At 38.7% G+C, this 24,796-nt stretch overlaps 1 protein-coding gene across 1 annotated transcript in view; it reads right to left on the minus strand.

Annotated features, from left to right (window-relative positions):
- Positions 1-14,227: 14,227 nt before the first annotated feature.
- LOC115434839 (melanocortin receptor 5-like) overlaps positions 14,228-24,796 on the minus strand; it is a 70,113-nt gene continuing 59,544 nt past the window's right edge. Inside the window, exons 5-6 of the mRNA XM_030156962.1 lie at positions 22,123-22,311; positions 14,228-15,508 (exon numbers count right to left, since the gene is read on the minus strand). Coding sequence (XP_030012822.1) covers positions 14,938-15,508; positions 22,123-22,311 — 760 coding nt within the window. The 3' untranslated portion in view covers positions 14,228-14,937. The remainder of the gene's footprint in view (positions 15,509-22,122; positions 22,312-24,796) is intronic.

The following is a 24,796-nucleotide window of genomic DNA, read 5'->3' on the forward strand; positions in this document are numbered from 1 at the left end:
AAGAATGACATATCCGACTGTCAACACCCATCCCACAGGCCAAAAAAAAAAACAAAAAACATCAATCAATAAATAAAAAATAAGGAAAAACATAAAAGAAAATCAAACAAGGAAACCATAAATAATGATAAAGGAACTCAAATCGTAAAAGTAAAAAGTTAGTATAGTACACAGAAATAAGAGAAGAAAGGAAAATGCTACACATACAGGGGTTGGACAAAATAATGGAAACACCTTCACCTCAAGATGATAATGCCCCAATCCATACAGCTAGAACTGTTAAAGAATGGCATGAGGAACATTCTAATGAAGTTGAACATCTCGTATGGCCGGCACAGTCCCCAGACCTCAACATTATTGAGCATTTATGGTCAGTTTTAGAGATTCAAGTAAGACGTCGATTTCCACCGCCATCGTCTGTAAAAGAGTTGGAGGGTATTCTAACTGAAGAATGGCTTAAAATTCCTTTGGAAACAATTCACAAGTTGTATGAATCAATACCTCGGAGAATTGAGGCTGTAATTGCCGCAAAAGGCGGACCTACACCATATTAAATTATATTTTGTTGATTTTTGAAGGTGTTTCCATTATTTTGTCCAACCCCTGTAGTTTCTCATTCCCTCCTTTCCTCTCCTTTCCCCTCTTTCTCAATGATGTTTAATCATCTATATTCTGAGGAAAATTTAAAGAATTGAAATACCGTGAAAATGGATCCCAAGTGGTATGAAATAATTTAATTGAGCGTCTAAGAGAAAATCTGAACTTTTCAACCTTAAGATTGTAAAGCACCTCACGTACCCACCGGACATGTGAAGGGGGATGGGAGACCTTCCAGTAAAGTAGAATCAACCTTCGGGCTAAGAGTGTGGTAAATGCTATAGCCCACTTCAGCGCTTTCGGTAGATTTGAAGCAAGAGAAACACCAAAAATTGCAGAGATAGGATTAGGAGCAACAAAAAAAACCCATATGCTTCAGTTAGTGTGTTAAATATTTCTGCCCAAAATGGTCCCAAGTTAGGACATGCCCAGAACATATGTGAATGATCAGCAGGAGAGAGATGGCATCGGCCACATTCGTCACTTACAGAAGGATAAATCTTGGCTAATCGTGAACCGATATGGGGTTTTTGGGGCCGATGCCGATACAGATACTGGGGGCTAAAAAAAGCCGATATCCAATGTATTGGCTGATACATGAAATAAAAACACTGATCTACACAGGATATAATAATCTTATATTAGATAATTGTGGACAGGTGGATAAACAGCTGCATAAATCTTTGTTTATCTCACAAATATAATTGACACAACTTTCAAATGCAAACTATGCAATCACAAAAATAATTAGAGCAAAAAATATGACTGAGCACACAATTCTGTTTTCACTCACACATGTGGATGTGTCTGCCTCACAGCACTACAACTTCTTATGTGGACTAAGGACTAAACTGAGCATGTGCAGAGTGAATTAGGTCAGTCCTAAGTTGTTCCTGATTGGAGCAACTGCAAGAGTTACAACTGACCCGTGTTACAACTGTCCCCGGTCTCCCCTACACTATTAACACCCAGGCCTGTCTGCAGAATGAAACTGTGAGGGAGACAGGAAGTGCACGGACATGGGGGGTGTGGGGGTGTGAATACTTCATAAGATGGGGGGGGGGGGATAAGCAGGAATAAGCAGTCCATATTATGTGATTGTGTGTGTGTGTGTGTGTGTGGGGTGATAGCATCATTGTCTGAGCAGGAGTGAAAGTGAAACTAACTCGCTTTAAAGTTCCTCTTATTCTCCAGGCAGCACACACACACACACACACAGACACACAGGAGCAGTGAGCAACAGAATCTAAAAAAGTTCATATATCGGCTACATCAGCTACATATTGGCCAATGTTGATTAATTGGTGATATGCTATAATCGGTCCGATTAATCGGCCGATTAATCGGTCGGGCTCTAGTTGGCCGTCCGAATCCCGCTCTGTCCCGCTCTGTCCCACAATAACCTATAAATAATGAAAACTGTAAATTTGTCTCTTTGTTTTAGTGTAAAAAAAGTAAAATTACACAAAAATGTTCACATTTACAGACTAGCCTTTTATCAAAAACTTGAATATCTGAAATATCTTAAGAGAAATGTGCAGAATTTTAATAATTACCTCCGCCAACGAGGTTATGTTTTTGCCAGGGTTTGTTTGTTTGTTTGTCTGTCTGTTTGTTTGTTTGTTTGTTTGTTTGTCTGTCCGTTAGTGTGCAACAGAACTCAAAAAGTTATGGACAGATTTGGATGAAATTTTCAGGGTTTGCTGGAAATGGGATGAGGAAGAAATGATTAAATTTTGGTGGTGATCGGGGGTGGGGGGGCCCAAGGGGGCGCCACTGATCAGCCTTGGCGGAGGTCTGCGCTCTCCGAGTGCTTCTAGTATTCTCCCTGTTATTTAATGTTTTGTGTATTTGTCGATCCACTGTGATCTCTAAGTTGTGATTCACATGAATAAATGATAAACTAGAAGCACTCAGAGAGCGCAGACCTCCGCCAAGGCTGATCAGTGACCCCCCCCTGTGGGCCCCCCCCATGCCAAGGAGGTTATGTTTTTGCCAGGTTTTGTTTGTTTGTTTGTTTGTTTGTTTGTTTGTCTGTCTGTTTGTCTGTCCGTTAGTGTGCAACATAACTCAAAAAGTTATGGACAGATTTGGATGAAATTTTCAGGGTTTGTTGGAAATGGCCCCCCCACCCCTGATCACCACCAAAATTTAATCATTTCTTCCTTATCCGATTTCCAACAAACCCTGAAAATTTCATCCAAATCTGTCCATAACTTTTTGAGTTATGTTGCACAGTAACGGACAGACAAACAAACAAACAAACAAACAGACAAACAAACAGACAAACAAACCCTGGCAAAAACATAACCTCCTTGGCGGAGGTAACTATGGCGTAATATTCTTAACATTGCATTTATTTTACTAAAGAATTTTCAGGTTGTTCATATTTGTTCATGTTATGTTCAAGTACAATTCGTAAATGTAAACATTTTCATTATGGAATTGACTTTTTTCACTCAAAAGTTCTTATCTTACTATTTCTATTATTTTACTGGTTCGGCCCACTTTAGATCATATCAGGCTGTATGTGGAACTGAACTAAAATGAGTTTGACACCCCTGATGTATGTCAATATAAATGAATAACCAAAACAGGGTCAAATTAAATATTCAACATTAAAAACATCAAAAAGAGACAACATCACATGAAGGCAAGTCTATAAAAATGCATTTCAAGACGTGATTTAAAAGATGCCACTGATTCCACAAACCCTATCTCCTCGGGCAGGCCGTTCCAAAGTCGAGGGGCTCTGATGGAAAAGACCCGGTCACCTTCCGATTTAAACCTCGACTTTGGAACAGCCAGGAGCCCTCTGCCCCCCCGCCCCCCCAGGATCTAAGGCTGCGGACTGGCTCATAATTGACTAGCATGTCCATTATATAGCTAGGGGCCAGGCCATTTCAGGCTTTAGGAGTGATCAATAAAATCTTAAAATCAATTCTAAAATGCACGGGAAGCCAGTGAAGTGAAGCCAGGACTGGGGGGTATATCTGGTACTGCAGATGTATCCCTCTTCCGACACACCTGATTCAAATGATAAGCCTTTCATCCAGCTCTGCAGAAGGCTGATAACGACCGACAGGTGGACTGGAAGAGGGAATCATCTAAAACATGCAGGACCAGAGTTGTGACCCCCGTACCGGAGAAACTAGTCCAATCCCTGCCATTTCACAACTTCCAGGACTTCAGGGATCTGCTGCTCACGTCTTGGTCCAGATACCACAGCACACCTTCAGAGGTCCAGTGGAGTCTAGGCCTCAAGTCACAGGTGTTTTTGTGGAAAAAGTGGGACTTACATAAAAATAGACAGGTGGTCATAATGTTCTGCTCCTGTAGATGCTGGATTGGTTGTTATTCTTTCGTTCACTTTAGGTAGGCACTAACTGCATATATATCCTTTATTTAACCAGGTAAAAAAAAAGCCTAATTGAGATTAAAAATCTGTTTTTCTAGAGCACAGGTGTCAAACATGCGGCCCGGGGGCCAAATCCGGCCCCTGGGATGAATTTGTGAAATGCAAAAATTACACTGAAGATATTAACAATCAAGGATTAAAATCATTTAAGGTCATTTCAGTCTAAAGTGGATCAGACTAGCCAAATACTATCACAATAACCTATAAATAATGAAAACTGTAAATTTGTCTCTTTGTTTTAGTGTAAAAAAAAAGTAAAATTACACAAAAATGTTTATATTTACAGACTAGCCTTTTACAAAAATTTGAATATCTGAAATATCTTAAGAGAAATATGCAGAATTTTAATAATATTCTCCCTGTTATTTAATGTTTTGTGTATTTGTCGAGCCACTGTGGTCTCTTAGTTGTGATTCCAAAGGCTCCAGTTCAGCCCGTGGGATGAATTTGTGAAATGTAAAAATTACACTGAAGATATGAACACTCAAGGATGTTTTTAATTTATTTTAGCTCAACTCAATCTGAAGTGGATCAGACCAGTACAATACTATCAGAATAAACTATAAACAATGAAAACCATTTTTTCCCCTTTTGTTTTAGTGTAAAAACAGTAAAATTACACAAATGTTTACATTTACAGACTAGCCTTTTACAAAAAATGTGAATAACCTGAACAAATATGTCTGAAGTATGTGGAATTTTACCAATTTTCTGCCTGTTACCTGTTATTAGGCCTGTAACGGTGCACAAAATTTTTGTTTCGGTACATTTTCAGTTTTGAAAGCCACGGTTCGGTTTTTTTCGGTTCAGTACAGGAAGAAAAAAAACCCCTCAAAATTTCTATAATACATTCATGAATTTTTGAAAACTTTCCCCCAATTTTTGGACACAAGAGAATACAGAAAAGCAGGAATATAATTCTGCTGCTATAAATCAAATAGAAAATAAAATAAATTATTAATATTACTAAATGTATTTTAAACATTAGTATTGCACTTTTCCCTGAAAGGTAGTTTTGAACAAACAACAAAAATCAAATCAGTTCTGTCAGTTCACATTCTGCATAAAAATACCAAAAAAATTCCACATGAAGTGCAACATTAACAAGGGGACAAACTGGTATTCTGTTGAAACAAACTGAAGAGAAACACTGACAACAAAAAATTAACCAAATTATTTATGTTAGGACAGAGAACAAACTGTTTTGGACACTCTGTGTATGTGCGATTTGTCGGGGGGGATGTTTTTTTTTTTTTTTGGTCGGAGCCGGGGGGTGGAGGGGGTCCATAACTAACGGAGCTAATGCTGGCGTGAAACGAAAGTGAAACTTTATATACTTTCAATGTCCGACTCTGGGTTCTGTTTCTCTGTTATACAGCGTGTGTGTGTGTGAGAGAGAGAGAAACAGAGCTAGTGTCAGTGTTTTAGAACTACCGTAGTTCCTAGGGGCCAAACAGCGTCTGTCTTATTAACGTCTGTTTCCTGGTTGTTGTCTTTCACCTGAACCTGAACTGATCCAAACTGGACTGGACTGATGGTGGAAGGTCTGCAGTCTCTTCCTTCCAGGTTCACATCATATTTGTTGTTTTTTTTTAACCTTATATCAGCTGCTATTTCATATTTTGGGTCAATGTGTGCGTCCTTCCTTATGTCCGTGTGGAACTTGCACGGATTTAAAGTTCTGCATCAAACAACATCTTTCGTTCCTTTTTCTTTTTCTCATCATACTTTGCCGTTTGGGTACAGCTGTGTACTGAATCGAACAGGTGTGTACCGAAACGGTTCTGTTCGGTACGTGTACCGTTACAGGCCCAGGCCCGGACTGGCTAATCGGGAGGACCGGGACAATTCCCGGTGGGCCGGTATAATATTTGGGCAGCGAGGGCTGGAGTTCACTTTAAATATGTATTTAATATTTTATTTATTTATTTATTTTTTGGGGGCCGGTGTTCAGTCATAGCACTGAGTTGACCACGTAATCTGCAGCTGCTGTTCCTGGGCCCCACCCCCTCTACTAGTAAACTGTTTGTTTTCTTCCTGTTTTTTTTGCGGACACACCGTGACCTGGCGTAACATGTCCTTGCACACGGTTAGTAGCTCTGTACTGTAGCTGTGGAGCTTTTACGATCTGTGCTCTGCAGGCTGTGGATGCTCAGCTGTGTTTGCTGTTTGAGACATGGATAATAGAAAGAGCAAGGGTGGTGTGGAGAAGGAAGAATTAAAAAGAGGAAAGCTCTGGAAGCAAACGCAGCCAAATGTGACAAAATCTGCAACTTTTTCACAAAAACGACCTCCCGTTTGGAAACTAATAAGGACGACGAACCGAGTAAATCACCTTTCAAGTTAGTTAATTATCGAGTCAATGAATTGTGTGGCATTGTGGCGTGGAACATAACGTTATGTCATTTAAATAATAGTATGATTCGAGGCCACAGAACTGGGAAACTTTGTCTTGTAGCTCCTCAGAGTCAGAAAGCAGATCCAGCAGCAGACAGCAGCCATGAGCCCACAAGTCCAGAGTGGGCAGGTAGGACTGCTCAGAGAGGGAAGAGGATTAGAAGAAATAGGCTCCAATGAAGAGTATGGTGTAGGCCTGTTCAGTATGAAAGGTATCTGAGATGATTCAGCACTACATGAATGAAACTGACACCAAGGCTTTGAAAATAGAAGATTTGTGCTGAGAATTCAGAGCATTTAAACTGTGCTTTAGTGTAAGAAGCAGAGCCAGGAGCCAGTAGTGATGAGGGGATTGTTCCTGTCAGGATGGAAGGAAAAGGTGAGCTGTTGGAACAGACTGTGTGAACAAGCATTAGTTCCAGTAAAACCACTTTCTATACCCAAACCATAGTCCTGACCTATTTTAATTTTTATTATTAAAAGTGAGACAGTAAATACACAAAGCCCACAACTGAAAGGCAATAACATAAAGTAATATCAAATAAGCCTGCATATTTTACCAACGTAAATATCTGAATTTGTTCAGTAAGTCCAAATGTCTGTAGATATTATTTTTTATTGTGATCCAGGTGCAGGTGAGTCTGGACAAACTGGAGGAAGAGTGAAAGGGAGAGCAGAGTCTACTGATGACAGAGGAGCAGCTCAGCAGCACAACCTGAACCACTAATGACACACATGAAGAGGAGTCTGTTGTTAGCTTTGATTGCTTTCCTCGCCCTCAGTCACAGGATACACATATATTTTTTTCTTATCATCCTCATCAAACCCCTAATGTCACTATACCAAAAGTTTTCAATAGCATCGATGGAACAAACCGCAAGTAAGTTGTGATGGAAATCTTTTGTTGCAGAGGATACAAAAATAATAGTTATTAGAAAGTGCAGCAAGCTTTATTTTTTTTTTTTTAATTTTTAATATTTTATACTTTCATTTCATTTCAAACATTTTGAAGGTTTGAAAAATGTTAACACTTATAAGAACAAAAATATAGATTCTGTTATTGTTGTGTTGTGAGGAATAATAATGTTGGAGATGTGGATGTGCACTCACTGTTGAAATAAATCCACATTGTGAAGCAACCTTTACTTGCGCTGAATTGGAAATATTTTAGAAAATACACTGAATTAGAAGGCTTTGCAGAACAGTGTATAGACCTAACATGTAAGGTTATAATTGCATGATTTTAATAATAATCGGTCGTGATCTAAAGTGGGCCGGTCTGAGGTATGAAACTCCAGGGCTGAAAATGAGACTCAGTCCGGCCCTGTACAGGCCTACCTGTTATGAAATGTTTTGTGTATTTAAAATTGCACTTATTTTTCTTAAGAACTTTCAGGTTGTTCATATTTGTTCATGTTATGTTCAAGTGCAGTTCGTACATGTAAACATTTTCATTAAAGAATTTTGCTTCTTTTCACTCAAAAACATAGAGAAAACATTGGAGTTGACATTATTTATCAGTTCTTATCCTATTATTTAGATTATTTTACCGGTTCGGCCCACTTCAGATCACATTAGGCTGTATGTGGCCCCTGAACTAAAATGAGTTTGACACTCCTGTTCTAGAGTGACCTGGCCAAGAAAAGCAGCAGAACACACAGTTTCTGACAAGACAAGACTAACTGAACCGAACAGAAACAAAACAGCATGAAACAGTTCTCACCAATTTAGCTTTTACTTTTATTCAGACACATTTAGAGAACATTGGCCACACGGCTGACATTGGCTGAAATCAGTCATTTCCACTGAAGCACATGTTGATATTTTTGCATGCCACCACTTACATCACTAATATAAAATACTGCACGTCCCCATAGTTATGTATGTTATCTCATTGTTTATGATGCAGGACTGAAAATTGCAATCAGCAGTTGAGATGTGGCTTCACCTCTGGACGTGTCACATCCCAGTAAGTAGGCTTTGTTTTTTTTTGTTTTTTTTTTGGGGGGGGGGGCACTGAAAAACTGTCACAAACAACAATAAACAAATGAAGCGTATGCATAACTGCATGTTACAGTTGAATGCACAGTACAGTTAGCAAACACACAACCGCTGTTTTTCTTCAAATAAACCTCTATGAAGAAACAATTGTGCAAAGTCAGTGTCATTAATAAAATACTTTTCCACATGGGCGTATGATACAAACATATTTCTGTGCGTTCATTTGCTCGTCTTTTAATCTCACAATTGCAAAACACTTAAACATTTTTCGGAAGCCACAGTAAGGCAAATACAAACACAAAACCCCAAAAACACTTTAAACTCTTTTCTTTATGTTTGTTTTCAAAGTTTCATGGCGAAATATAGACAATTGAAAGAGATGCACAAATAGTTTTTTTTTTGCAATAAATATTCCTGCATGACACCGGAAAACTACCATTGTAATGAAAAGCACTTTGAGCAGATGGTTGCATTGTGTGAGATAAAGTTCTGTCAAGCTTCTCAGTTGGGAGGTAGGCGACACCAACACATTTACGTTTAGCGCACTGTGAAACTATTTGTACATTCTTTTGTTGTTTTATTTATTTTTACATTTCAAGTGTAGCCTAATGATTTCTTTACATAGAGTGGGTGGGAGGGCTGTTTGCAGAGCACATCGGGGTCACACTGACAGAACAGAGGCACAGTAATTAACAAGAAAACACAGTCACCGAGACAAACCTCACAGGAGAGTGACTCTGCATCCAAATCACAAACTGCACAAATGACTGCCATGCACTGAACAGCGACAGACTGGAACTCGGCGCTTGTTAACTGTGGCAGTCGGAGGCAGAAGTGCCAGGAAATTAGCTGTCGGTAGGAGTCCCCATCCAAAAGTTCAGCAGCAGTCAACTTTTCTCCATTTCCTGATGGCAAACAAAGCATCTGAGACAATGGAGTGAAGCGATGTGGCTGTTTTTTGGGGGGGTAAGATGAGGTGTAAACATGTATTCTGTCAAACGGATAGTCTAGTCGGTAAAACGAGAGAGAGCAGCGAAACTTTTACAGTCACATTAACCCTTTCATGCATTGCGGTCACTCCAGTGGACAGTTCTTCTCCAGCTGTTCTCTTGTATATTCATAGGTTTTGTTGTTTTAGTTCCATATGAGCCAACACAGTGGACACTTATGCACCACCCCATAATACACAGCAAATTCATACCATTACTATAACTTTGCTGTTCTTGATAAACCTGATCTGCAATAACATGTTTAAGTGTAAATCAGTTGTTATTTGTTAGACAAAAAGAGTTGTTTTTTGCATATTATATGAGGTAATAACTAGCATTAGAGTATGGTAAAATGTGAGAAAACATCAAATTAGCAGCCCTAAAAATGTTTTTATTTCATTGTTTTCATTTTACTTTCTGATACTGGGTTTTAAATACATATTTCTTTACTTAAAAAATTAAATGCATGGACATTTTTGTAACGCCATGGAAAGAAAAAAAAAAAAAAACTTCATCACAATTTTTTTTTTATGCCTAAGGAGGGATAAAAACACTCCAGAAAAAAAAAAAAATCTTGACCAAGGTTCTCATAATTCATGCATGAAAGGGTTAATAAAGTCTGTTTCAGAGAACTTGTATCCTTACATCTGAACACATTTATGTTGATAGTTGAATGCTCTGTCCACACCAACATGGATATCTATAACTTTGCTGTTGTTGATAAACCTGATCTGCAGTAACATGTTTAAGTGTAAATCAGTTGTTATTTGTTGGACAAAAAGAGTTGTTTTTTGCATATTATATGAGGTAATAACTAGCATTAGAGTATGGTAAAATGTGAGAAAACATCAAATTAGCAGCCCTAAAAATGTTTTTATTTCATTGTTTTCATTTTACTTTCTGATACTGGGTTTTAAATACATATTTCTTTACTTAAAGAATTAAATGCATGGACATTTTTGTAACGCCATGGAAAGAAAAAAAAAAACTCCATCACAATTTTTTTTTTTATGCCTAAGGAGGGATAAAAACACTCCAGAAAAAAAAAAAAAATCTTGACCAACGTTCTCATAATTCATGCATGAAAGGGTTAATAAAGTCTGTTTCAGAGAACTTGTATCCTTACATCTGAACACATTTATGTTGATAGTTGAATGCTCTGTCCACACCAACATGGATATTTTTCTAAACAGATATTTTCTTTTTCTATTTAAGAAAAAATCCATCCGCACAACCTTTATTTTACTAAATATCTCGGTCACAACGTAACGTCAACTCCAAACAGGTCCAAAGTCTCAGAAAAACCATAGTTGTTGTTGTCCAATCTGTGGACACTGTGGATAATACTGGACGTATCAGATGCAGAGGCTTTAATCCACAGGTGTCAAACATGCGGCCCGGGGGCCAAATCCGGCCCGCCAAAGGGTCCAGTCCGGCCCCTGGGATGAATTTGTGAAATGCAAAAATTGCACTAAGATATTAACAATCCTTTTAGTTCAGGTTCCACTTTTAGACCAATTCAATCTAAAGCGGGCACGATTCAGTCAAATACTATCATAAAAACATATAATAATGACAACTTCAAATGTTTCTCTTTGTTTTAGTGTAAATACATGAAAATATTTACATTTACAAAGTATAATTTTGCAAAAAAAATGTGAATAACCTGAAATATCTTAAGAGAAGTAAATACAATTTTAACAATATTCTGCCTGTTACTCAATGTTTTGTGTGTTTGTAGATCCACTGTGATCTGTACGTTGTAATGTACATGTGTAAATGATAAAGTGAGGCAGAGTACTGTTAAAATTACACTTGTTTTTTTTCAGTTTGTTCATGTTATTCACATCTTTTGAAAGGATAGTTTGTAGATGTAAACCTTTGCATAATGTAAATTAACTTTTTTCACTCTAAAACACAGAGAAAAGTTTGGAGTTGACACTATTTATATATTATTATGTTATTAATTTACTGATTCGGCCCACTTCAGATCAAATTTGGCTGAATCTGGCCCATGAACTAAAATGAGTTTGACACTCCTGCTTTAATCTGTCATGAAGGTGAAGCAGCAACAAGTTCAGTTGTAAACTTGAAGTGTTGTGAAGTGTGTTGATGTGGATTTGTCCCTAATGTTGGTCCGGTCTGGTCCGTCTCCCAAAGGTATCTGTGCTGACGTCAAACTACTGCAGGTCGTACACTGCTTTATTCACCTGGATTTGATGTTTCAGGTGCAGCTTCATTACACAACACATAATAAACATGAGGAAAATGGGATGTGACGCCATTTTTTAACTATCTACATTTTCCCTGAACACACAGATACACACAAACTGGAGTTTAGAAAATTTACACTTTGGATAGCGCTCAAAAATCTCAGTTTTTGCAACATAAAACAGTGCTTAGAGGTGGATGAGAGGAACAAACATAGAGGAAAAATACCTGAGTTGTGTGGACAGGGCATGAATGCTTGCTCTTCAGATTTGCCACTGCTTTTAAAAATAATATATACACTAAAAGCTTTTTTTTTGTTTGTTTTTTTTTTTGAGAGTGTCTAGTGCTATCAAAGATACCAGGACTGAAGAAGAAAGATTCCAGTCTGGTATATTTCACTGTGGATGAAAATGAAACAGTTAATATATGACTACTTAGGAGAATATATGATGATGTCAGGGAATGAGTACAATTGGCTCACAGTGATGATCTTATCCGAATGTTTGGTGAGTTTGAATATTTTTACATTTCTTTTTGATGATATAATGAAAAGAGAAATAAAAACTCATATGTTGTAGTACATGACAAACTGTAGATCTACCATAAATGGACTTTGACTGTTGTAACACCTCAAGTTGTCACATATCTCACAAGATGATTATTTACTTAGCATTAGATCTTATCAGGTGGTCTCATAATTCGCTAGTCTACAGCAAAGATGTTAAAGATCATCACAGAGGTCGTCTGATTATTATGGAACCAACAGTTTTTACTAAATAGTTGTTAATTCAGTGAACTGAGCTACTTCTCCCATTGGCTTCTACTCATACAGACTGACGAAGATTGTAGATTTGAATCTTGCATCTTTAGTCAGAAAATTATTGGTGCAATGGTTGAGGTCAGCGTTGTGTGGGGGTAATTGTAAGGAAACAGATAACTGGACGGAATCAAGAAAGTAAATGTTAAGTGTCTTTATCACGTTATGGCACGTCTTAAAGTCAACTGAATCCACTCAAGCTTAATCTCTGGTAGGTTTTGGCACTGAGAAGTAAGTACTTACATGAATTGTCTTTGTTGTTTCCATAACAAAATGTGGTAAATGTTAGTGGTTTGATATGAGCAGAGAAAGCACTAAAAAAAAAACTGCATTTTAATAGTTACTTTTTCAAACCAAATACATTCACAGCAGTGTTTTACAATGAAGTAGTGAAAAACAAACTATGGTGTCTGCAGAAGGAGCAATGATGCAGCAAGAAAGTGGACAGTGATAAAAAAAATAGTAAAAGAATAGATGAAATACACCTGATGGATGGATGGATGGATGGATGGATGGATGGATGGATGGATGGATGGATGGATGGATGGATGGATGGATGGATGGATGGATGGATGGATGGATGGGGTATTTCTATATAAATAAATTCAAGCCAACTCCAAAGCCTCTCTCGTCATTGGATGTTGTTGGGATTGAAAAGTAAAGGTCAGGAATGGAGGTCTGTATCTACAACATAGTGTTTATACCCAGATCAGATCTTGATTCATTCTGCAGCTGGCTTCTATTATCCATACACAACTGAAAAAAAAAAAACAAAACTGTATTTTTTTTACTCTTAATTTTGAATCGTATCCCAAGAAGGCTAAAGACGTTCATTTTGTCTTCTGTTTATGTAAATATACTATTTTCTTTTGTTCAGACAAGGAATAGTTTTTAGATGTTACCTGCTTGACAGTTTCGACTGTGACTCCAGTCTTCCTCAGAAGTGTCATCCAACGTGCTGCTGACGTGTCAGCCCCAAATGGGCTATCAACAAAGGAAGACAACAAGTCAAAAACAAAGAAAAGAGGAGCAAAGACAAAAAAAACAAAACACACAAAAAAGACCAACGGTAAACCCAAAGATTTCATAACTATACCATACATCCGGGGGGTAACAGAACCGATACAGCGGGTCATGAAAAACACCATATCAACATTGTCATAAAACCACACACAAAACTCCAGCAACTACTCGTACACCCAAAGGACAAAATAGCACCGGAACAGAAATGCAACATCATTTATGAGATACCGTGCAAATCATGTAACAAAACATACATCGGGGAAACAGGACGATCATTCAACACAAGGAAAAAAGAACACCAAAAAGAATGCGAAAAGGAGACAGCGGGGAAATTCACACGGACTCAGAAGGAAAAAGCAGAACAGGAGAACCTAAAATCAGCCATCACAGACCACTGCAGGAGACACAACCACATCATGGACTGGGATAAGGGCACAATAATAACATCTGAAACAAACAAATTCAAACGTTTGATCAAGGAGGCAATAGAGATCAGGAAGTGGACGAGCGGCACCATCAACCGGGACGAGGGGGCGTACACCCTCTCTCACACCTGGGATTCCTTCCTCCAGAGACCACCCAAGGCGGAGGAGGCACGGTCGGCTCGACGGGCTCTGATTGGTCCGTCGAGCCGACCAGCTGATAAATGACATGTCAGCAACACATTGGATGACGCTTCTGAGGAAGACTGGAGTCACAGTGGAAACTGTCAAGCAGGTAACATCTAAAAACTATTCCTTGTCTGAACAAAAGAAAATAGTATATTTACGTATCCCAAGAACTCGGTTAAAACCCGTTGACCCATCCATGTTTTAATTCCTGATTATTATCCTCGCCATGGGAGTGCCTCAGGTTCCTCCTCACTGCTGTTAAACATCCATGACATTCATTAATAATAAGCTGTACATTTTTCATTCACATGTGACCCAGCCCTGTGCTTGGCGAGCACCAGTTTTCCCCTTTTCCCAACCCCAGCGCTGAACTCCGCATATTGTTCCTTCACCTTCTGCTCGGTTTGGATTGGACGTGGATCCCGCTGCTGCCACAAACGAACTGAGCCACAGTTTATTTGCAATCAAACAGAGGCTAATTCCTCCAAACAGTCTGTGTGAGGCTGTTTTTATCTGTACCGAGTCTGATTTTTTTGATTGTTTACTTCTACCCAAACTAATCGTACCAAGGGGGAAAACAAACCGGAGGCCAATTAAACCAGACTAAACAGTGTAGGTAAAAAAAAAAAAAAAGAACACACACCCTCGGACGATCTTCTAATGATCCATCGTGTCTTTCCAAGCAACTGGGTGGTGCGTAAAAAATTTAGTCAGTGTCGACTTTCCAGTTCAAACTGTTCTTGTAAAAGTGTGATTAACTACGCGGTGTACTTGCTGAAAATTGGAGCTCTTAGCTTCTATATTTTCATAGAGTCTTCCATAATTATTCTCCAGTGTCAGGTTCTTTCAGTCCAATCCTTTAATTTGTTTTTCTCAGTACTTGTCCGTCAGTGGACAGAGGTTGGTGCATGCATTTCTCAGACTGTAACAGCAGATGATCTCTTTAAAAGTCTTCCTCATCTCTTGACTCCTGAAGGCATAGATCAGTGGGTCAATCACAGAGTTGCACATGATGAGGATGAGGTACATGTTGAAGTGGGACATGAAGCACACGCAGTACAGGTTCCGAGGGCAGGAGATCATCAGGATCAGGTGGAGGAAGAAGGGTGCCCAGCAGACGATGAAGATCCCCAGGAGGATCGTCAGTGTGATGGCGCCCTTCATGCTGGCCCGTTGGTGGATGGAGTTGTATCCCGGCAGGGCGGCGATGCGCTTCACGTGCGAACGCGCCAGCATGAACATGTGGCTGTAGAGCGACGCCATGATGAGCAGCATGGCGAAGAACATGGACACCAGGCAGATGATGACGGGGGTGGAGTCTGAGTAGATGATGAAGACGATGCCGCAGCCTGTGCAGAAGGTCCAGATCCCTCCGATGATGCAGCCGGCTCTTCGGACCGTCATTATGTTGTGGTACCTCAGTGCGTAGAAGATGGTGATATACCTGCAGAGAACATGTTAAGAAAAACTTAATTCAGTGTTTTTCAACCTTGGGGTTGGGACCCCACATGGGGTTGCCTGGAATTCAAATGGGGTCGCCTGGAATTTCTCGTAATTGATGAAGAAAAAAAAAAATACAAAAAAAATATATGGTGAGTTGACAGAGACCATCCCAATCCACAGAAGACATGACAAACTGTCTTTATTTTTATTTATTTCGAACATGCAAAAAAACAAAATAACAAAATAAAAACAAAATAAAACATTCAAATGGACAGAATCTATCTCCAAGCACATAGAAGTCTGAATTTTGCATGGTCGAAAAGGAGTAGGAAGAAGTATAAACTTAAGTATAAACTGTGAGTGTGAAACTGCAGCACTGTGGTTCTGTTTATCTGTCAGATGTTCATTGTGGTCAGTTTCAGATGCTGCAGCTCTTTCATAATTCATAGTTTCAGTTCTTGTTTGTTCAGTATTAATTGTCCTCCTTGTAAATCACCGCTGGACTGACTGGACAGATCCTGACCAAGGAAAATAAAATTCTCACTTTGTGCAGTAATCTACACCTGGATTTACTGCCTCTGTCCATAATAATATACATTATATAGACTAAATGTCCTCTAAAATTAACATTTATTTGCAACATAGTATAGCAAACTATTACATGATCCAAAACAAATACATTTTAGCCAAAAAAAAAAGTCTCCGTTTTGAATGTCTGGGGTCACCAGAAATTTGTGATGTTAACCCTTTCATGCATGAAACAAGATTTTTTTTCCTGAGTGTTTTTATTCCTCTAGGCATTAAAAAAAGTAATGCAATTGAAATAGTTTTTATAAACCCATTTTTCATGGAGTTGCAAAAATGTCCACTCAGCTGGATGCCAAGCATTTAATTTCTGAAGCAAAGAAATGTATTTACTGTTAAACTGTGTGAAAACTATGAAATAAAAAAAAATAATGCAGCTAATCTGATGTTTTCTTACATTTTAACATACAGGGTGGGGAAGCAAAATGTACAATGAACATTTAGTTGTTTTTTCTCAGCAGGCACTACGTCAGTTGTTTTGAAACCAAACATATATTGATGTCATAATCATACCTAACACTATTATCCATACCTTTTCACAAACTTTTGCCCATATGAGTAATCAGGAAAGCAAACGTCAAAGAGTGTGTGATTTGCTGAATGCACTTGTCACACCAAAGGAGATTTCAAAAATAGTTGGAGTGTCCATAAAGACTGTTTATAATGGAAAGAAGAGAATGACTATGAGCAAAACTATTACCAGAAAGTCTGGAAGATACTATTAAAGAAGAATGGGAGAAGTTGTCACCTGAATATTTGAGGAACACTTGCGCAAGTTTCAGGAAGCGTGTGAAGGCAGTTATTGAGAAAGAAGGAGGACACATAGAATAAAAACATTTTCTATTATGGACATTTTCTTCTGGCAAATAAATTCTCATGACTTTCAATAAACTAATTGGTCATACACTGTCTTTCAATCCCTGCCTCAAAATATTGTACATTTTGCTTCCCCACCCTGTACACTAATACGTGTCGTTCTTCACTTCATTGAGATAATATACACAAAAACAAAACACAAAAACCTGTTAATTACAGTTTAATAACAATAACAAGCAATTGATTTACACTTACATGTTAGTGCAGATCAGGTTTATCCAGAACAGTAAAGTTAGAGTAACGGTATGAATTCCAGTGTGTGGGATGGTGCAAAAGTCTGAATCTCACCAAGTGTATTTTTCTCATTTCTAGTCAAAATATCTCATCACACTTAGAAGGAGACATAATCACCTAAAGAGTAAAAATGTTTTGCTTAATTCAAGCAAAACAATTTGCCAATGGAACAAGTGAAAATTATCTTTGTAAGATTTCTTGAAATCAGATTTTCCAGATCTATTGTCTATAATTAGTTCTTATATCTCACTGAAAAATTCCTCTTTAGGTGATTCTGTCTGATTTTAAGTGTGATGAGATATTTGGATTAGAAATGAGAAAAATACACTTGGTAAGATTTAGATTTTTGCAGTGTGAGTGTCCACTTTGTTGGCTGATATGGAACTAAAACAACAAAATCCATGAATATACAAGAGAACAGCTGTCCACTGTAATGACCACTATGCATGAAAGGGTTAAAATGGAGTCACGAGCGAGAAAAGGCTGGAAACCACTTTTCAACTATTTTGGTCACTTTGGACTTTGATTGAAGAAATGTTGAGCAATGGATTTGTAGCTATAATACAAAATGTAAAATATGGACTCTATAGATTTCTAGTCCATACTTTTTTCCCTACAAATACACCCTCAAATATTTGTGCACTGGTGGCTTCAGGTGATAGAGAAAAACTTCGTCCATCAGCAAATCGATGTGAGGAACTCATCAAAATGTCAAACTAAAATGGAGGCTATTTTAAAGAACAAATACAAACAATTGAGAGAATGTGTGCAGCAGATTTCTTTGAGCCACAAATGCAGTTCACCAGTGTTTGAGTGATTTCTGAACCTCCTGCTTTGTCCGGTAAAATACTATTGATTTTCTCATATTGCCATCACGTTGGCCGTTCTTTCTCCTTTCTCCAACGACAACTTAAATGTGTTTCAGGCCTTTGTGATCAAATTTTCTCACTCCAACTGACTGGAGTGAAGGAAGATTGATAGATCTCCAACATCATCCAATACTGCTCCTGTGGGGGCTAAATTTGTTATGTGGTCATCTGCTGATTTTGGACAGCGGGGCTTGAATCACTGAAGGATGACGCTACAAATGGAGCAGACAAATTAGCCTCATGTGGCAGTTTTAGAAACTTCAATCACAACAATAATCACAGCATCTAATGAACTGGTGCTGGGAAATTTGTATGAGCTAAAAAACACCCTGTTGCTGTTTTTAAGAAAAGCCAAAACTAAACAGTGGTTATGGAGTTAGATCAATAATGAAACTCAATTTTAGTATTTTTAGAGACAAATTTAGACACAGCAGATGTCTGAAATGGCCACAGGCAGTTAAAGTCAAATATTGCAGTTTTCCTTTCTCGCTCTAATGCATGATATAGTTTTGACATATTTTTCTTCGGTATCACCACCAAAAAACAGCAGAAAGAAAAAGGCAGCAAATAACTTCCCACTGTAGTGAAACCAATATTACAGACCAGTGTCTAGATACATGGCTCTGAATGTGAGTAACATTTGCATGGTTTTGTTAAAAAAAACAAAAAAAACATCTCATTTCCAACAGACTTGCAAAAAAAAAACACAGAATTGATCTCCAAAACCAGCAACAAACATGCATTTCACAATTACCAGAGACCAACACAGCTCCAACAATGAACCACAGCAACCAGTGCGCAGGCAATCAAGTAAACGAGACACTCAAACCACCTACCCAAACAATAACCAGCCACTTTTAGTTTGGACGAGCCCCCATTTGTTATGCCCAACTCCTCTAGGCCACAACAGCACATAGGTGAGACCACACGGTTGTCTTGCCATCAAAGAATGAACATTCTTTATTTTACAAGTACAAGGGGTCCAGCCATGGCTGACTAGATGTGAAGAGTAGCAGCCCAGGGAGAGAGAGAGTATCCAGCAGAAGCCTGGCCTATATGACCTCCCAACCAGGTGTGGCTCGTTTGCAATCCCCAGTCAGCCACACCTCCAAGGCACCAAACCATGTCCTCCTGACAGCACCAGATGTATCCAATCCTCTGCAACAGAAACACACCAACAATACCCAGCAAACCAACTGGTCAGGGCCATCACAATAGTTTTTTATGACATCTTCCAGACCAACCTTTTGAGGTGGAATATGCCAATGTTGTGTCAAATCGATGGTTGTTAAATCAATGTTGTGTTAAATCAATCAGTAAAAGAAACTGGACTGAAATACTAACTTTATTAATAATAATTTACTTGAACTGTTGACTGGCATGTACTTTCTGTGCAAATTAAAAAAAAAAAAAAAAAAAACAGCGTTCAGTTCCCTATAATTAATCTCATAGCTGGATTTCTTGGACTTGTTGTATATCAGTTTTCTTGTTTCACAACATTTTTAGTTCAAGTTCAATGCCTTCTCATTTATTGCACCAGCATTTGTGTTTTATTGCATTATGAATCACTCTGAAGTCGTTGAACTCTGCAAGTATTGTTCCATTCACACCCACATACTGCCTTTTACATGTGCTCTGTTCCAAAACTGAATGTTTCAGCAAAACAATGAAACCCTTAAGAAACTAGAAGCACTCGGAGAGCGCAGACCACTGCCAAGGCTGATCAGTGGCCCCCCCCGTGGGCCCCCCCACCCCTGATCACCACCAAAATTTAATCATTTCTTCCTTATCCCATTTCCAACAAACCCTGAAAATTTCATCCAAATCTGTCCATAACTTTTTGAGTTATGTTGCACACTAACGGACAGACAAACAAACAAACAAACAGACAAACAAACCCTGGCAAAAACATAACCTCCTTGGCGGAGGTAATTAGTTGTGTTGTTACTCTACCCCCCCCCGAAGGGGAGGCAAGGGGGATTGACTTTGGTTCAGTTTGTTTGTTTGTTAACACTCTAGCAGCAAAACTATTGGTTCATTTCATACCAAACTGGGTTTATAAATTGCCAGTGACCCAGAATAGATGTCATTACATTTGGGAAAAGTTGGTCAAAGTTTGAAATTTTTATGACTTTTTTTTAAATCTTTTTTTTCTCCCATTTATTTAAAATGGGCGAAATTTTAAATGTCTATAAAAATTAGGGATGCACCGATTCCGATACAAATATCAGGTATCGGCTCCGATGCTCAGTGTGTGTACTTGTACTCGTACTCATTAAAGTAATTTGATACAAATGCACCGATACCACTTACGGCCGTGTGACATTCCCAGTTCAGTGCAGCAGGTACGAGGAGGAGGAATAATGTGTGTGAGTGTGAAGAGTGTGGAGATGGAACCAAATAAATAATGGTGATAAAAGTAACGCTGACTGACAGTAACGTTCCTGACACAGACAGTTACAGACACAGTGTTCCGTCCGTACTCTGAGTACATTCCATCCGTTTTCCAGGTGCTGGAGGATGAGTACCCAGACGGAGAATACCAGTGGGAGTACGGAGCGGTGCGGACCGCCGCCAGTGGAAGTGAAAACCAAACTTGTGTCTCATTTGTCTTTTCTCTTCCTGCTGAAGCTAAACTTTTAAACCTTACAGAGAAAACGCTGCAACATTAGTATCACATTAGTGTTTCCTCTGTCATCTCCATGTTTATTATTACTGACTTTCTTCTTCTTCTTCTCTAAAAACTTTCCTCTTCTTCGTGGTATTTGTCCAGTATGGTTAATTCAGAGCGGCGCCCCCTGGTGGATTAACTGACAAACGCTCATTCCAACACATAAAATGTCAAAATGTCAGTAGCAGCACTTTGTTCCAGTCAGACTAATGACAACGACAATAAAGCACATTTACAAAAGGAACTAACAACTGGAATGGGATTATTAAGGACTCATATCGGTACTCGGTATCGGCAAGTACTCAAATGTAAGTACTCGTACTCCGTCTGGAAAAAAGTGGTATAGGTGCATCTGTAATGAAAACATCAATTTTGTTTCAATTTATTTCAACCTTGGCACATGTAGAGAGGCAACTGATATACTGACATCAGCACACGCATAGATGTGATGACATCAGCTGGATCGATTCCAAAATAAGCTACAATATATGTGAGGGGCGGGGTTTGTTGTGTCTGGTACCACTTGTTTTTTTCTTATTAACAACAAACAAAAATAATTTGCATTTGCTTGTGTCTGTCTGATGCAGTTACACCTTTTGAAATACAAAATGGATTTTTTACACAAATATTTCATGTGAATATTTGAGATTTTTTTGAGAGTTGTGAACTTTTTTCCACTACTGTGAGCTGTCGTTGAAAATAGCTCCAATAAAGTGTGGCCTTTTTTTTTTTTTTAACCCTTTCATGCACAGTGGTCACTCCAGTGGACAGCTCTTCTACAGCTGTTCTCTTGTATATTCATGGGTTTTGTTGTTCTTTTCAAAGTTTTTTTTTTTACACATATCTTTATTAAAGTTTTAAGACACTACATATTTTTTCTGACATGAATTGGGAACATTATGTAGATCTCTCCTGAGCATAAACCCCCAGAATCACAAGCCCTCTCCATAGTTTTCACACAATTTATCAGTAAATACATGTTTCTGTGCTTCAAAAAATTAAACATGTGGTGTCCAGCTGAGTGGACATTTTTGCAACTTCATGAAAAATAGGTTCATAAGATTTTTTTTTTTTTTTCATTATCATTTTTTGTATGTTTTTTTTTTTTTTAAATAATTTTTATTTATTTATTTATTTTTAGGAAGAAAATTTTCAATCGCATTGTTTTTTTCATGCCTAAAGAGGAATAAAAACACTCAGGAAAAAATTTTGATTAAGGTTCTCATAATTCGTGCATGAAAGGGTTAATCTGAGATAAAATAAAACCAAGTGATTGTGTTTTTACATTAGAACAAGGTTTTTCAGGGCAAGAAAGCCAGAATGTGTCCTTCTATCTGTGTTTTTACTGCATGGATGAATATACAGTATACCCATCATTACCTGTCCACAGCGATGGCCAGTAAACTGCACATGGACGCCACCACAGAGATGCAGATCATCGAGTCAAACACGTTGTCCATCTGTCGGATGAAGTGGTCCTCCACCACCAACTGTCTGTTGTTCAAGAGGTAAATGATGATGGTCTCCCAGGCGTTGGACACACTCACCAGCATGTCAGCTACCGCCAGGCTGTGATAAAAATAGAAAATGAAATACTGATTCTCAGTGAAGGCCTCTGCTGAAGGAGATTCACACAGCTGTTGTCTGTAACTATGTCAGTCCAGGACACAAATACACAAACACAGTCATTTATTATTCACCCCCCAGTCCAATAAATAAACCCCTTTTATAAAAACGCTGCAACAAGGCATAAAAAAACCCTACAGACTGACCACAGTTAGTCAGTACCCTGTATGGTTTCTCTGTAGATTCACAGAAGACACTGAACAGCAATGTTTAAAAAGGAAGCAAAGTGAGAAGTGCCTCTAAAGGAGCGATAATTGGAACAAAAACAGGCCTTGTCTCTAATTTTGCTGCTAGCGTCACCCAACAAACACTGATCTTTGGACCTGCTGTTTTCAAGTCATGAAGCTCAGAGTTAATGGCAAAATAAGGATTCTGTTTTGCCAAAAATGTTGTCAGTCTCATTAGCCTGACACTGGAAATGGAATCGTTGAAAAAATGAGAATTGTTAGTGAGAGGAGTGTAGACCTTGTACATTTAAGCTGTCACTTTGAGCCTTTTTCTGTCGTGACTCATGCATCTTTTGAAATATCTTAGAAACAGAATCAAGGCAACAACTGAAATGTGTGTTGTGTTGAGGCAGGAAGTGGCTGAAGTCTCACCGCTTCTGGTCTAGCCAAACAACATTATTTTACAATCAATTGTAACAGACAATTACAGACTAACGAGTGCACCACCTTTCAAGTAGCTCTTTCATCCCTCTGCTGCAGCTCCCTGTGGCTTTGGAAAACTAATGATGAAGATTTAATTTAAATTTATTTTATTTTAGTTCTTCAGTTTTTTACATATAATTCTAAATTTGAAAATTATGGTCATATGAGGTATTACAGGTAGCACAACAAAGTCGGGGCGCTGTCCACAAGGGAGGTGCTGAAACGCTTTGCCATGTATCTGGAGGAGGTGAAAAGAGGTCGTCCAGAACATGTTAAATATGTCTACATACCTGAATATGCATTGGAGATAAGTTTAATATCAGTTAAACATAGGTTCAAAGTACATTACTCATAAGTTAGAAATAACTTCCTTGTTCCTCAGTCAGCTGGCTTCTTGATTGGCTACATTCTGTTCCACATCACAGTCCACGGAGTCATGATTCAGGAGTCGTGGGCTTTCCACACACATATGAAGATTTTTGGTCCTAAATATTGAACGAGTTTAATATTTACGATTGTTGGCCCTGACCTGTTTCGGAGTCAGTTATTGGGACAAATTGACTCTTAACACACCTCAGACCACAGGAGAATCTGATCGAATAATCTATAAGACATAAAGCGGGGTACACACATAAGGATTTTCCATATCTGAAGAGATTTTTTATCTGTTACAGACCCCACACATGAAGACAAAAATCAGGCATTGAACACTTTTGATCGTATGAGTGTGCTGTGCTCTGATAATCTCACACAGCACACCACACACATAACGATTCCTGCAAGCCAGAAACCTCACATGCTCAAACGTGATCGAACAAAAACGAAGAAGACGAAACATAGCATGGCTTGGCAGCAGAGTCCTGAATAGGGATGGGAATCGAGAACCGGTTCTTTTTTGAGAACCGGATCCCTGTAGCTCGATTCCTTGGAATCGTTTGCCTGCCTGCTTAACGATTCTGCTTATCGATTCCGCCTTCGTTGTGCATGCGCGATGACATCACACGTACGCTGCATTATTTTGGTCAGAACGAAGTGGAAAACTAAAAATTTGTGGATGAAAATAATTTGCAGGACATTTAATGATGATGATCATCTAATTTGACCGTGGCTGATCCACATCTGGTTTTATTTTGAAGTGAGCGTCACATCTGTTTACATCCACCCACAGATGTCACTGAGCAGCACAGAGATTTAATGATGGCATGCATTTGAGGCAAAAATAAAGAAGAAGTGAGTTATTGTGTAGACAATGTGTTTAATAATAATAACAATAATAATAATAATAATAATAATAACGGATTAGATTTATATAGCGCTTTTCTATGAACACATACTCGAAGCGTACAGTGGATCCATTATTCATTCGCTCTCACATCCTCCCTCTGGTGGTGGTAAACTACATCTGTATCCACAGCTGTCCTGGGGCAGACTGACAGAAGCGTGGCTGCCAATCATCGCCTACGGCCCCTCCCACCACCACCAAACATTCACACACATTCATACACCAGTGTGAGTGGCACTGGAGGCAAGGAGGGTGAAGTGTCTTGCCCAAGGACACAACAGCACATGACTGGGACAGAGCGGGATTCGAACTGACAACCCTTCAGTTATTGGACGACCCGCTCTACCATCTGAGCCATGGCGGCCCCCGACCTGTTTAGTCACAGGTCAGGTCGGGGGTCGGGTCAGATAACTCACCTGAATCTCTTGCATTGCATATGATATTATATGAATGAAACAAACACGACGCGGAAACGGCTGAAACGCGGAAACAGCTG

This window comes from Sphaeramia orbicularis, chromosome 16, assembly GCF_902148855.1.
Source record: "Sphaeramia orbicularis chromosome 16, fSphaOr1.1, whole genome shotgun sequence".
NCBI classification, from domain to species: Eukaryota; Metazoa; Chordata; class Actinopteri; order Kurtiformes; family Apogonidae; genus Sphaeramia; species Sphaeramia orbicularis.